We start from the raw sequence: 14,079 nt of genomic DNA on the forward strand, positions 1-14,079 counted from the left end.
CAGCAAAATTGATTGGAATCATTAGCGGACGCCATGTCACGTTTTTAGACCCCCTATGGTGCCTAAACAGTGGAGCTCCCCCACAAATTACCCCATTTTGGAACTAGACCCCTCAAGGAATTTATCTAGATGTTTAGTGAGCCCCTTGTACCACCAGGAGCTCCACTTAAAGTTGATAACGTTGAACCGTGAAAATTATTTATTTTTTTTACATTTTTTTTTTAAATTTTTGCAGCAACAAGGTAGCTTTTTTTTTTTCTTTTTACAACGGTATCAGGAAAAAATGCACCATAAAACGTATTGTGCAATTTTTCCCGAGTACGCAGATACCTCACATGTGGTGGAAATCAATTGTTTGGGCGCATGGCGGGGCTCAGAAGACAAGGAACGCCATTTGACTTTTCAAACGCACAGACGCGGTGCACTGATCGGCCGCTGCAGGACGCACGGTCGGATGAGATACAAAAAGCGCTGGGGATACGGGTAAAAAAAAAAAAAAAAAAAAGTCACGCCAAAAATTGAGCAGGGATGTTGATCCGCGCTCAGCGGGACGCACGGACAGATGCGATACTTTTTTTTCCATATCCCCGACGCTTTTTGTATCGCATCAGTCCGTGCGTCCCGCCGAGCGCTGATCAGGGATGCACATAACGGATCGGCATCCCTGCTCAATTTTTGGCGTGACTTTTTTTTCCCGTATCCCCGATGCTTTTTGTCACGCCTAAAATTGAGCAGGGATGCCGATCTGTTATGTGCATCCCTGATCAGCGCTCGGCGGGACGCACGGACAGATGCGATACAAAAAGCGTCGGGAATACGGGAAAAAAAAGTCCCGCCGAAAACTGACCACGGATGCAGATACGTTATCTGCATCCCTGATCAGCGCTCGGCGGGACGCACGGACGCATGAGGTGTAAAAATAGAAAGGGGATAGAGGAAAAAAAAGAAAAAAAAAAGTTATACTCACAGTACCTAGAGGATTAGCAGGAGGAACAGAAGGCAAGGAACAGCTTTATAGCAGCAGCCAGCAGGCAGGAAGTTGGACAGCTCAGCAGAAGACCCAGGAAGAAGGACCCAGCGATGAAGGCAGATGTGATCGGCCGGTGAAGACAGGTAAGAGGACGTCGGGGGGACAGCAGAGGGGGAGAGCAGAGGAGGGAGATACCGGAGGAGCTGCAGAATAGAGATCACGGGGGAGGCCGGCAGATTGGGATGGCGGGGGGCAGACCGGGATGGCGGGGGGCAGACCGGGATGGCGGGGGGCAGACCGGGATGGCGGGGGGCAGACCGGGATGGCGGGGGGCAGACCGGGATGGCGGGGGGCAGACCGGGATGGCGGGGGGCAGACCGGGATGTCGGGGGGCAGACCGGGATGTCGGGGGGCAGACCGGGATGTCGGGGGGCAGACCGGGATGTCGGGGGGCAGACCGGGATGTCGGGGGGCAGACCGGGATGTCGGGGGGCAGATCGCAGGGGGGCACGGGCAGGGGCCATTACGGGAGCGCGCAGGAGCAAATCACAAGAGCGCGCAGGGGCTGCAAGAGAGCAGGGGAGGAGGGATACCGGAGGAGCTGCAGAATAGAGATGGCGGGGGGCAGATCGGGATGTCGGGGGGGCAGATCGGGATGTCGGGGGGGCAGATCGGGATGTCGGGGGGGGGGGGGGGCAGAGTGCAGGGGGGCACGAGCAGGGGCCATTACGGAAGCGCGCAGGGGCTGCAAGGTGAGCACAATACTCACTGCTCCTGCTCCGTGACGTGGCAGCAGCAGCGGTGGCGTGGTACCACTAGTACCAGCCAGTGCTGCACGCTGCCGACATGTTGGGGGAGGGTCCCCAGACCAGCACAGGCCTGGGGAGGGCGGCCACCGGCAGATCAGACCGCCCCACTGCACACTGATTGGAGCGATTGCGCGTCATAGCACGATCGCTCCAATCAGTGCTGCAGGGGGTGGCCACGGTGTCTGCTTGCTTCCAGCCAATGATCGGAGCTGCTGCAGCTCCGGTCCTAGCTGGATTTTACAAGATCACACAATTTTTGGCATTTTTTTTTGCCGAAAACAGCGTGATCAATGTGATTGGCGGTTCCGATTTGAACAGCCAATCACATCGATCGCCTATGGGGGGTGGCGATGCCACCCCCTCTGGGGTGAAGCAAAGGTCCCCTGCTGTAAGAAACAGCAGGGGACATCATTTGAAAGCCGTTGCTATGGCCACGGCAATCAAATGAAGTTTAGGCCGTAAAATTACGTCCCTGGTCGTTAAGTCACGTTAAAATAGGACGTAATTTTACGGCCCGCGGTCGTGAAGGGGTTAATGTGCTAAGAAGATGTCATATCTACCCCAAAAATCTGTCAGTAAAGAACGTGAGCTCCCCACAAAAAATAAGCCCCTTAAATTGATCCGTCCACAGAAAGATGAGAAAATTACAGATCTGAGAGAAAAAGGACACAAATTAATTGTTTTCTAACTAATTTCTGATTTATTTTTTTTTTATTTATTTTTTAACGTTTGGCATTGCAGTAATTGCACTGATCAGAATCATATTAAAAGGTTATTTTACAAAAATAGCAGGGACTAAAACTTAACTTGTAATCTAACTATTAAAAACCTAAATCTAATATATAAAGCTGTGTGTGTGTGTGTGTGTGTGTCCGCTAAAAGAATCCGCACCGTCGCATTTACAATCACATAATTTTGCACAGACGCCTCATTTGACTCAGGGAATGTCATCATAGACTATGTTTTGATGGGGAAATTTAACCACGCACTTTACAGTTACTCTCCAAAAAATCTGCCTCCATTAAAGTCAATGGATTGGTTATTATAGGAACGAAAGACATTGTTAGTATAAGAAGGTTATGTGAGGTGATATGATGTCGGTGGTGAGACAGACAGAGCCGGGGAAAGAGACAGAGCCGGGGAAAGAGACAGACAGAGCCAGGGAAAGAGACAGACAGAGCCAGGGAAAGAGACAGACAGAGCCAGGGAAAGAGACAGACAGAGCCGGGGAAAGAGACAGACAGAGCCAGGGAAAGAGACAGACAGAGCCAGGGAAAGAGACAGACAGAGCCGGGGAAAGAGACAGACAGAGCCGGGGAAAGAGCTAGAGACAGATAAACTGATACAAAAGACAGACAGAGAGATAGACAGAGACTGGGAGAGAGAGTTACTATCTCGGATAACGCCAGGTACTACAGCTAGTAGGTAATAATGTGCAAAGATACAAAAAAAAAAAAAATAAGGTGCAATAATCAAAAACAAATTTGCACCTCATGTTTTTTGCACATTACCACCTATTTAAGTTTTTAATATTTCTATTGAAAGTTAGGTTTTAGTCCCTGCTATTTTTGCCTGATGTAGAGGACTTTTTGGGCTGTTATTGACTCTGTTTTGCAGAATTGGCTTCGATAAGGTTATTTTACCCAATAACCATAAAACCTTCAGCACCCCCTCCCAAAAAAATAAAAAAAAACAAAATCAGAAAGTCAAAATAATAACTTTCTCTACAAAAATCAAGTTCTATCGACCAAACAATAGAAACTTAAAGGGGTTGTCCGGGTATGGCTCCTCACCTGGGTCTATGAATTTGTGGAAGGAGTCTATGACGCCCTCCTGCAGGGAGTAGCGCACGCAGCCGATCTCACAGGGAACGAAGCGCTGCTCGCACACGGCCGGCATCTCTCCATGGCTGAAGATATTAATGATGTAAATCTCACATTTCTCCAAGTCTACAAAATAAAGAAGGAGATGGTAATGTGTTTGCACTGCACACAGGTATGACAGAACATATACCATTACTCATCTGTCCGGTCTCCAGTGTCGGGTAATACTGTTACTCATCTGTCCGGTCTCCAGTGTCGGGTGATACCATTACTCATCTGTCCGGTCTCCAGTGTCGGGTGATACTGTTACTCATCTGTCCAGTCTCCAGTGTCGGGTGATACTGTTACTCATCTGTCCGGTCTCCAGTGTCGGGTGATACCATTACTCATCTGTCCGGTCTCCAGTGTCGGGTGATACCATTACTCATCTGTCCGGTCTCCAGTGTCGGGTAATACTGTTACTCATCTGTCCAGTCTCCAGTGTCGGGTAATACTGTTACTCATCTGTCCAGTCTCCAGTGTCGGGTGATACTGTTACTCATCTGTCCGGTCTCCAGTGTCGGGTGATACTGTTACTCATCTGTCCGGTCTCCAGTGTCGGGTGATACTGTTACTCATCTGTCCGGTCTCCAGTGTCGGGTGATACTGTTACTCATCTGTCCGGTCTCCAGTGTCGGGTAATACTGTTACTCATCTGTCAGGTCTCCAGTGTCGGGTGATACTGTTACTCATCTGTCCGGTCTCCAGTGTCGGGTGATACTGTTACTCATCTGTCCGGTCTCCAGTGTCGGGTGATACTGTTACTCATCTGTCCGGTCTCCAGTGTCGGGTGATACTGTTACTCATCTGTCCGGTCTCCAGTGTCGGGTGATACCGTTACTCATCTGTCCGCTCTCCAGTGTCGGGTGATACCGTTACTCATCTGTCCGCTCTCCAGTGTCGGGTGATACTGTTACTTATCTGTCCGGTCTCCAGTGTCGGGTGATACTGTTACTTATCTGTCCGGTCTCCAGTGTCGGGTTTTGCCTCCGTCCCCCATAGCCAGCTCTCGCCAGGTTACTGTGATAGCCTAACAAGCACCGCTGATATCCTGTCTTAGGCTTTGTGCGCACTAGAAATGTGAAGTTTCTCAAGAAAATTTCTTGAGAAATTTCTGGGAGTGGAAGATTTCCAGACCTCCAGAAAAAATCCGCACCAAATCCGCGGTAAATCCGCATGCGGATTTGCAGCGATTTTCCCACAACTCTGCCAGCAAGTTACCAGCTTGCCTATAATTCTCTATTTGAATGTAATCACAGCTCTGCAAGCAAGTTACCAGCTTGACTATAATTCTCTATTTGAATGTAATCACAGCTCTGCAAGCAAGTTACCAACTTGCCTATAATTCTTTACTTGAATGTACGCACAGCTCTGCAAGCAAGTTACCAGCTTGCCTATAATTCTTTACTTGAATGTACGCACAGCTCTGCAAGCAAGTTACCAGTTTGCAAATAGATCTCTATTATTGTGAGCACTTGCAATTCTACAAGCGGGATATCCATGTGCCTATAAATCTCTGCTGTTCCTGTTCTATCCACACATTTGGTGCTTCCAGTTCTGTGATCCTGCATACTCAGCTGTCCTGGTCATACCTAATCCATGTAATGTCTGGAATGTCCATCTCAGCTGCATCCTCATGACTGATGGCTTAGAGAATCCAACTAGTCAGGTGAGTCCATAACAAATGCCTCTTAAAAAGAAGGGAATTTTGTTTACTTACCGTAAATTCCTTTTCTTCTAGCTCCTATTGGGAGACCCAGACAATTGACCCAGACAATTGGGTGTATAGCTTCTGCCTCCGGAGGCCACACAAAGTTATTACACTTTAAAAAGTGTAACCCCTCCCCTCTGCTATACACCCTCCCGTGCATCACGGGCCCATCAGTTTTGGTGCCAAAGCAGGAAGGAGGAAACTTATAAATTGGTCTAAGGTAAATTCAATCCGAAGGATGTTCGGAGAACTGAAACCATGAACCAAAGAACAATGAACATGAACAACATGTGTACACAAAAAAACAACAGCCCGAAGGGAACAGGGGCGGGTGCTGGGTCTCCCAATAGGAGCTAGAAGAAAAGGAATTTACGGTAAGTAAACAAAGAAGGGAATTTTGTTACTTACCATAAATTCCTTTTCTTCTAGCTCCAATTGGGAGACCCAGACGATTGGGTGTATAGCTACTGCCTCCGGAGGCCACACAAAGCATTACACTAAAAAGTGTAAGGCCCCTCCCCTTCTGGCTATACACCCCCCGTGGGATCACGGGCTGCTCAGTTTTAGTGCTAAAGCAAGAAGGAGGAAAGCCAATAACTGGTTTAAACAAATTCAATCCGAAGTAACATCGGAGAACTGAAACCGTTCAACATGAACAACATGTGTACCCGAAAAAAACAAAAATCCCGAAGGAAACAGGGCGGGTGCTGGGTCTCCCAATTGGAGCTAGAAGAAAAGGAATTTACGGTAAGTAACAAAATTCCCTTCTTCTTCGGCGCTCCATTGGGAGACCCAGACGATTGGGACGTCCAAAAGCAGTCCCTGGGTGGGTAAATTAATACCTCAAGTTAGAGCTGCAAAACAGCCCTCCCCTACGAGGAGGCAACCGCCGCCTGCAGGACTCTTCTACCTAGGCTGGCGTCCGCCGAAGCGTAGGTATGCACCTGATAATGTTTGGTGAAAGTGTGCAGACTCGACCAGGTAGCTGCCTGGCACACCTGTTGAGCCGTAGCCTGGTGTCGTAATGCCCAGGACGCACCCACGGCTCTGGTAGAATGGGCCTTCAGCCCTGATGGAACCGGAAGCCCAGCAGAACGGTAGGCTTCAAGAATTGGTTCCTTGATCCATCGAGCCAGGGTGGATTTGGAAGCCTGCGATCCTTTGCGCTTACCAGCGACAAGGACAAAGAGTGCATCCGAGCGGCGCAGGGGCGCCGTGCGGGAAATGTAGATTCTGAGTGCTCTCACGAGATCCAACAAATGCAAATCCTTTTCATACCGATGAACTGGATGAGGACAAAGAAGGGAATTTTGTTACTTACCGTAAATTCCTTTTCTTCTAGCTCCAATTGGGAGACCCAGACGATTGGGTGTATAGCTACTGCCTCCGGAGGCCACACAAAGTATTACACTAAAAAGTGTAAGGCCCCTCCCCTTCTGCATATACACCCCCCGTGGGATCACGGGCTGCTTCAGTTTTAGTGCAAAAGCAAGAAGGAGGAAAGCCAATAATTGGTTAAACAATTCAATCCGAAGGAACATCGGAGAACTGAAACCATTCAACATGAACAACATGTGTACCCGAACAACCAAAAATCCCGAAGGAACAGGGGCGGGTGCTGGGTCTCCCAATTGGAGCTAGAAGAAAAGGAATTTACGGTAAGTAACAAAATTCCCTTCTTCTTCGGCGCTCCATTGGGAGACCCAGACGATTGGGACGTCCAAAAGCAGTCCCTGGGTGGGTAAATTAATACCTCAAGTTTGGACTGTAAAAACAGCCCTTCCCTACATGGAGGCAACCGCCGCCTGCAGGACTCTTCTACTTAGGCTGGCATCCGCCTAAGCGTAGGCATGCACCTGATAACGCTTGGTGAAGGTGTGCAGACTCGCCCAGGTAGCCGCCTGGCACACCTGCTGAGCCGTAGCCTGGTGCCGTAATGTCCAGGACGCACCCACGGCTCTGGTAGAATGGGCCTTCAGCCCTGATGGAACCGGAAGCCCAGCAGAACGGTAGGCTTCAAGAATTGGTTCCTTGATCCATCGAGCCAGGGTGGATTTGGAAGCCTGCGACCCTTTGCGCTGACCAGCGACAAGTACAAAGAGTGCATCCGAGCGGCGCAGGGGCGCCGTGCGGGAAATGTAGATTCTGAGCGCTCTCATCAGATCCAACAAATGCAAATCCAATTCATATCGATGAACTGGATGAGGACAAAAGGAAGGTAAGGAGATATCCTGACTGAGATGAAAAGGGGGATACCACCTTAGGGAGAAACCCCGGAATCAGGCGCAGCACTACCTTGTCTTGGTGAAACACCAGGAAGGGAGCTTTGGATGACAGCGCTGCTAGCTCGGACACTCTCTGACGAGACGTGACCGCTACCAAAAAGGCCACTTTCTGTGAAAATCGAGAAAGTGAAACATCCCTCAGAGGCTCGAAGGGCGGCTCCTGGAGAGCAATTAGTACCCTGTTCAGATCCCATGGGTCTAACGGCCTCTTGTACGGAGGGACAATGTGACAAACCCCCTGCAGGAACGTGCGTACCTGAGGAAGTCGTACTATGCGCTTCTGAAAGAATACAGACAGCGCTGGGACTCGTCCGTTAAGGGAGCCGAGCGACAAACCTTTTCCCAACCAGATTGCAGGAAGGAAGGAAAGAAGGGAATTTTGTTACTTACCGTAAATTCCTTTTCTTCTAGCTCCAATTGGGAGACCCAGACGATTGGGTGTATAGCTACTGCCTCCGGAGGCCACACAAAGCATTACACTAAAAAGTGTAAGGCCCCTCCCCTTCTGGCTATACACCCCCCGTGGGATCACGGGCTGCTCAGTTTTAGTGCTAAAGCAAGAAGGAGGAAAGCCAATAACTGGTTTAAACAAATTCAATCCGAAGGAACCTCGGAGAACTGAAACCGTTCAACATGAACAACATGTATACCCGAAAAAAACAAAAATCCCGAAGGAAACAGGGCGGGTGCTGGGTCTCCCAATTGGAGCTAGAAGAAAAGGAATTTACGGTAAGTAACAAAATTCCCTTCTTCTTCGGCGCTCCATTGGGAGACCCAGACGATTGGGACGTCCAAAAGCAGTCCCTGGGTGGGTAAATTAATACCTCAAGATACCGCTGCAAAACAGCCCTCCTCTACGAGGAGGCAACTGCCGCCTGCAGGACTCTTCTACCTAGGCTGGCGTCCGCCGCCGCGTAGGTATGCACCTGATAATGTTTGGTGAAAGTGTGCAGACTCGACCAGGTAGCTGCCTGGCACACCTGTTGAGCCGTAGCCTGGTGTCGTAACGCCCAGGACGCACCCACGGCTCTGGTAGAATGGGCCTTCAGCCCTGATGGAACCGGAAGCCCAGCAGAACGGTAGGCTTCAAGAATTGGCTCCTTGATCCATCGAGCCAGGGTGGATTTGGAAGCCTGCGATCCTTTGCGCTTTCCAGCGACAAGGACAAAGAGTGCATCTGAGCGGCGCAGTGGCGCCGTGCGGGAATTGTAGATTTTGAGTGCTCTCACCAGATCTAACAAATGCAAATCCTTCTCATACCGATGAACCGGATGAGGACAAAAGGAAGGTAAGGAGATATCCTGATTGAGGTGAAAGGAGGATACCACCTTAGGGAGAAACTCCTGAATCGGGCGCAGCACCACCTTGTCCTGGTGAAACACCAGGAAGGGAGCTTTGGACGACAGCGCTGCCAGTTCGGACACCCTCCGAAGAGACGTAACCGCTACTAGAAAGGCCACTTTCTGTGAGAGTCGAGAAAGTGAAACATCTTTCAGAGGCTCGAAGGGCGGCTTCTGTAGAGCTATGAGAACCCTGTTCAGATCCCATGGATCTAACGGCCGTTTGTACGGCGGGACAATGTGACAAACCCCCTGCAGGAACGTGCGTACCTGAGGAAGTCGTGCTAGGCGCTTCTGAAAGAATACCGATAGCGCTGAGACTTGCCCTTTAAGGGAGCCGAGCGATAAGCCTTTTTCCAAACCAGATTGCAGAAAGGAAAGAAAGGTAGGCAATGCAAATGGCCAGGGGGACACTCCCTGAGCCGAGCACCAGGATAAGAAAATCTTCCACGTCCTGTGATAGATCTTAGCAGACGTGGGTTTCCTAGCCTGTCTCATGGTGGCAACGACCCCTTGAGACAATCCTGAAGACGCTAGGATCCAGGACTCAATGGCCACACAGTCAGGTTCAGGGCCGCAGAATTCAGGTGGAAAAACGGCCCTTGTGACAGTAAGTCTGGCCGGTCTGGTAGCGCCCACGGTTCGCCGACCGTGAGATGCCACAGGTCCGGGTACCACGACCTCCTCGGCCAGTCTGGGGCGACGAGGATGGCGCGGCGGCAATCGGATCTGATCTTGTGCAGCACTCTGGGCAAGAGTGCCAGAGGGGGAAACACATAGGGTAGCTGGAACTGCGACCAATCTTGCACTAAGGCGTCTGCCGCTAGAGCTCTTTGATCGCGAGACCGCGCCATGAAGGTTGGGACCTTGTTGTTGTGCCGAGACGCCATTAGGTCTACGTCCGGCATTCCCCAGCGGCGACAGATCTCCTGAAACACGTCCGGGTGAAGGGACCATTCCCCTGCGTCCATGCCCTGGCGACTGAGGAAGTCTGCTTCCCAATTGTCTACGCCCGGGATGTGAACTGCGGATATGGTGGAGGCCGTGGCTTCCACCCACATCAGAATCCGCCGGACTTCCTGGAAGGCTTGCCGGCTGCGTGTCCCGCCTTGGTGGTTGATGTATGCCACCGCTGTGGAGTTGTCCGACTGAACTCGGATCTGCTTTCCTTCCAGCCACTGCTGGAAGGCTTGTAGGGCTAGATACACTGCCCTGATTTCCAGAACATTGATCTGAAGGGTGGACTCCTGCTGAGTCCAGGTACCCTGAGCCCTGTGGTGGAGAAAAACTGCTCCCCACCCTGACAGACTCGCATCTGTCGTGACCACCGCCCAGGATGGGGGTAGGAAGGACCTTCCCTGTGATAAAGAGGTGGGAAGAAGCCACCACTGAAGAGAGTCCTTGGCCGTCTGGGAAAGGGAGACTTTCTTGTCTAAGGACGTCGACTTCCCGTCCCATTGGCGGAGAATGTCCCATTGAAGCGGGCGCAGATGAAACTGCGCAAACGGGACTGCCTCCATTGCTGCCACCATCTTCCCTAGGAAGTGCATGAGGCGTCTTAAGGGGTGCGACTGGCCTTGAAGGAGAGAATGCACCCCCGTCTGTAGTGAACGCTGTTTGTCCATCGGAAGCTTCACTATCGCTGAGAGAGTATGAAACTCCATGCCAAGATACGTTAGTGATTGTGTCGGTGACAGATTTGACTTCGAAAAGTTGATGATCCACCCGAAGGTCTGGAGAGTCTCCAGCGCAACGTTCAGGCTGTGTTGGCATGCCTCCTGAGAGGGTGCCTTGACAAGTAGATCGTCCAGGTAAGGGATCACCGAGTGTCCCTGCGAGTGTAGGACTGCTACCACTGCTGCCATGACCTTGGTGAAAACCCGTGGGGCTGTCGCCAGACCGAATGGCAGGGCTACGAACTGAAAATGTTCGTCTTCTATCACGAAGCGTAGAAAACGCTGGTGTTCTGGCGCAATCGGCACGTGGAGATAGGCATCTTTGATGTCTATTGATGCCAAGAAATCTCCTTGAGACATTGAGGCAATGACGGAGCGGAGGGATTCCATCCGGAACCGTCTGGTTTTCACGTGCTTGTTGAGCAGTTTTAGGTCCAGAACAGGACGGAAAGAGCCGTCCTTTTTTGGTACCACAAAGAGATTGGAGTAAAAACCTTGACCTTGTTCCTGAAGGGGAACAGGGATCACCACTCCTTCTGCCCTTAGAGAGCCCACCGCCTGCAGAAGAGCATCGGCTCGGTCGGGATGTGGAACAGTCCTGAAGAACCGCGACAGAGGACGAGAACAGAACTCTATCTTGTACCCGTGGGACAAAATGTCTGTTACCCACCGGTCTTTGACCTGTGGCAGCCAAATGTCGCAAAAGCGGGAGAGCCTGCCACCGACCGAGGATGCGGAGGGAGGAGGTCGAAAGTCATGAGGTCGCCGCTTTGGAAGCGGTACCTCCGGCTGCCTTCTTTGGGCGTGAGAGAGCCCGCCAGGAATCTGAGTTCCTCTGCTCCTTCTGAGTCCCTTTGGACGAGGAGAATTGGCCCCTGCCCGAGCCTCGAAAGGATCGAAACCTCGACTGTCCCCTCCTCTGTTGAGGCTTGTTTGATCTGGGTTGAGGTAAGGAGGAATCCTTACCTTTGGACTGTTTAATGATTTCAGCCAATTGCTCACCAAACAGTCTGTCTCCAGATAATGGTAAACTGGTTAAGCATTTTTTGGAAGCAGAATCTGCTTTCCATTCCTTTAGCCACAAGGCTCTGCGTAACACCACAGAGTTGGCGGACGCCATTGAGGTACGGCTCGCAGAGTCCAGGACAGCATTGATAGCATAAGTTGCAAATGCAGACATCTGTGAAGTTAAGGACGCCACTTGCGGCACTGATGGACGTATGATAGAGTCCACCTGCGCCAGACCAGCTGAAATAGCTTGGAGCGCCCACACGGCTGCGAATGCTGGAGCAAACGACGCGCCGATAGCTTCGTAGACAGATTTCAGATTTCAACCAAAGGTCCATCTGCCTGTCATTGGCATCTTTAAGTGAAGCCCCATCTTCCACCGCAACTATGGATCTAGCCGCAAGCTTGGAGATTGGGGGATCCACCTTTGGACACTGGGTCCAGCGTTTGACCACGTCAGGGGGAAAGGGATAACGTGTATCCTTAAGACGTTTGGAGAAGCGCTTATCTGGATAAGCATTGTGTTTCTGGACTGCTTCTCTGAAGTCAGAGTGGTCCAGAAAAGTGCTCAATTTACGCTTAGGATACCTGAAATGGAATTTCTCCTGCTCTGCAGCTGCCTCCTCCGCTGGAGGAGCCGGGGGAGAAAGATCCAACAGTTTATTGATGGCCGCTATAAGGTCATTTACCATGGCGTCACCATCAGGGGTATCCGGATTGAAAGCGGTCTCAGGGCTAGACTCCTGATTACCTGCCTCTGTCTCATCATACAGAGAATCTTCTCGCTGAGACCCTGACCAGCGTGATGACGCCGAGGGTCTCTCCCAGCGAGCTCGCTTAGGCTGCCTGGGACTGTCGTCCGAGTCAGAGCCTTCAGCCTGTGATGTCTGGGACCTCCTTGGAGCCCGGATTAGTTCCAACTGAGGGGGACTAGAATCAGCAGTACCCATGGTCTGAGTGACCGGCCTGGACTGCAAAGTTTCCAGAATTTTTGTCATAGTCACAGACATCTTATCAGCAAAAACTGCAAACTCTGTCCCCGTCACCGGGACAGGGTTCACAGGCGTCTCTGCCTGGGCCACTACTAGCATAGACTCCGGCTGACGAAGTGGCACAGGGACCGAACATTGCGCACAATGGGGGTCAGTGGAGCCTGTCGGTAGATCAGCCCCACATGCGGTACAGGCAGCATATGAAGCCCGTGCCTTGGCACCCTTGCTTTTTGCGGATGACATGCTGTTGTCTCCTCAGAGCAATCTAGGGTATAAAGCCAAGAAGCGACCTACAGTGCAATATATATATATATATATATATAGAGGTACCTCCAAAAAGTACACAAAATAACACTGTGGCACTAGTGGGGTCAGCACATATGTGCTGCTTACCGCCCGCTTAAGAGCGGTTGTGTGGTCGCCAGAATCCCCTGTCTGGGTCTCCCAGGGCTATGTCCGTTCTCCAGCCAGACTGCTTGCAGGAATGGCCGCCGGCGTCCTGTGAAGAGGGACGGCACGTGGGCGTGTTCAGACCAAGAGCGGGAAACTGGCGTCCCACTGTGCCCAGTGAGAGGGCTGGAGTATGTAAATAAGACTCCAGCCCTCGGCGCTGATCATTGGATCGCGTCTCTCCCCTTCCCTGAATGACAGGGTTGTGGGCGGGAACGAACCGTAACTAGGCCGCAAAAGCCGGGGACTAGATTTATGAGCGCTGCCGTCGTAAAAGCACGGCCGGCGCGAAGTCCCCGGCGCACCACAGGTCTCAGCCGCGCCGCAGCTTTCAGTGGCAGTCGGCGCGGTAGTTCCCCACAATAATGCCACTCAGCAAAGCTGTAGTGCATATAACCCCAGCGCACAGCGCTACTGTCCCCGGCGCACTAGAACACCCAGCAACTCTGGCGTGTTCTGTGCCTGTCTGTAGGGGACACAGAGTACCTGAATGTTGCAGGGCCGTGTCCCTGATGGTACCCAGCTCCGTATCCAGCAGGATCTCCGGGTCTGTGGATGGAGCCCGGCCTCAGAGTCTGGAGGCCGGTAAGATCCCACTTCACCAGAGCCCTTCAGGGGGATGGGGAAGGAAAGCAGCATGTGGGCTCCAGCCTCCGTACCCGCAATGGGTACCTCAACCTTAACAAACACCCGACAAGAGTGGGGTGAGAAGGGAGCATGCTGGGGGCCCTAGTATGGGCCCTCTTTTCTTCCATCCGACATAGTCAGCAGCTACTGCTGACTAAACAGTGGAGCTATGCGTGGATGTCTGACCTCCTTCGCACAAAGCTTGAAAACTGAGCAGCCCGTGATCCCACGGGGGGTGTATAGCCAGAAGGGGAGGGGCCTTACACTTTTTAGTGTAATGCTTTGTGTGGCCTCCGGAGGCAGTAGCTATACACCCAATCGTCTGGGTCTCCCAATGGAGCGCCGAAGA

The 14,079-nt window shown here is 51.6% G+C and overlaps 1 protein-coding gene across 2 annotated transcripts in view; it reads right to left on the minus strand.

The window, feature by feature from the left end:
- The window catches only part of MAEL (maelstrom spermatogenic transposon silencer), a 161,159-nt gene that overhangs the window by 115,546 nt on the left and 31,534 nt on the right, over positions 1-14,079 (minus strand). For both annotated transcript variants that reach the window (XM_075334916.1, XM_075334915.1), the window contains exon 5: positions 3,573-3,728. In XM_075334916.1, coding sequence (XP_075191031.1) covers positions 3,573-3,728 — 156 coding nt within the window. The remainder of the gene's footprint in view (positions 1-3,572; positions 3,729-14,079) is intronic.

The sequence above is a fragment of the Anomaloglossus baeobatrachus genome, chromosome 2 (assembly GCF_048569485.1).
Source record: "Anomaloglossus baeobatrachus isolate aAnoBae1 chromosome 2, aAnoBae1.hap1, whole genome shotgun sequence".
Classification (NCBI taxonomy): domain Eukaryota; kingdom Metazoa; phylum Chordata; class Amphibia; order Anura; family Aromobatidae; genus Anomaloglossus; species Anomaloglossus baeobatrachus.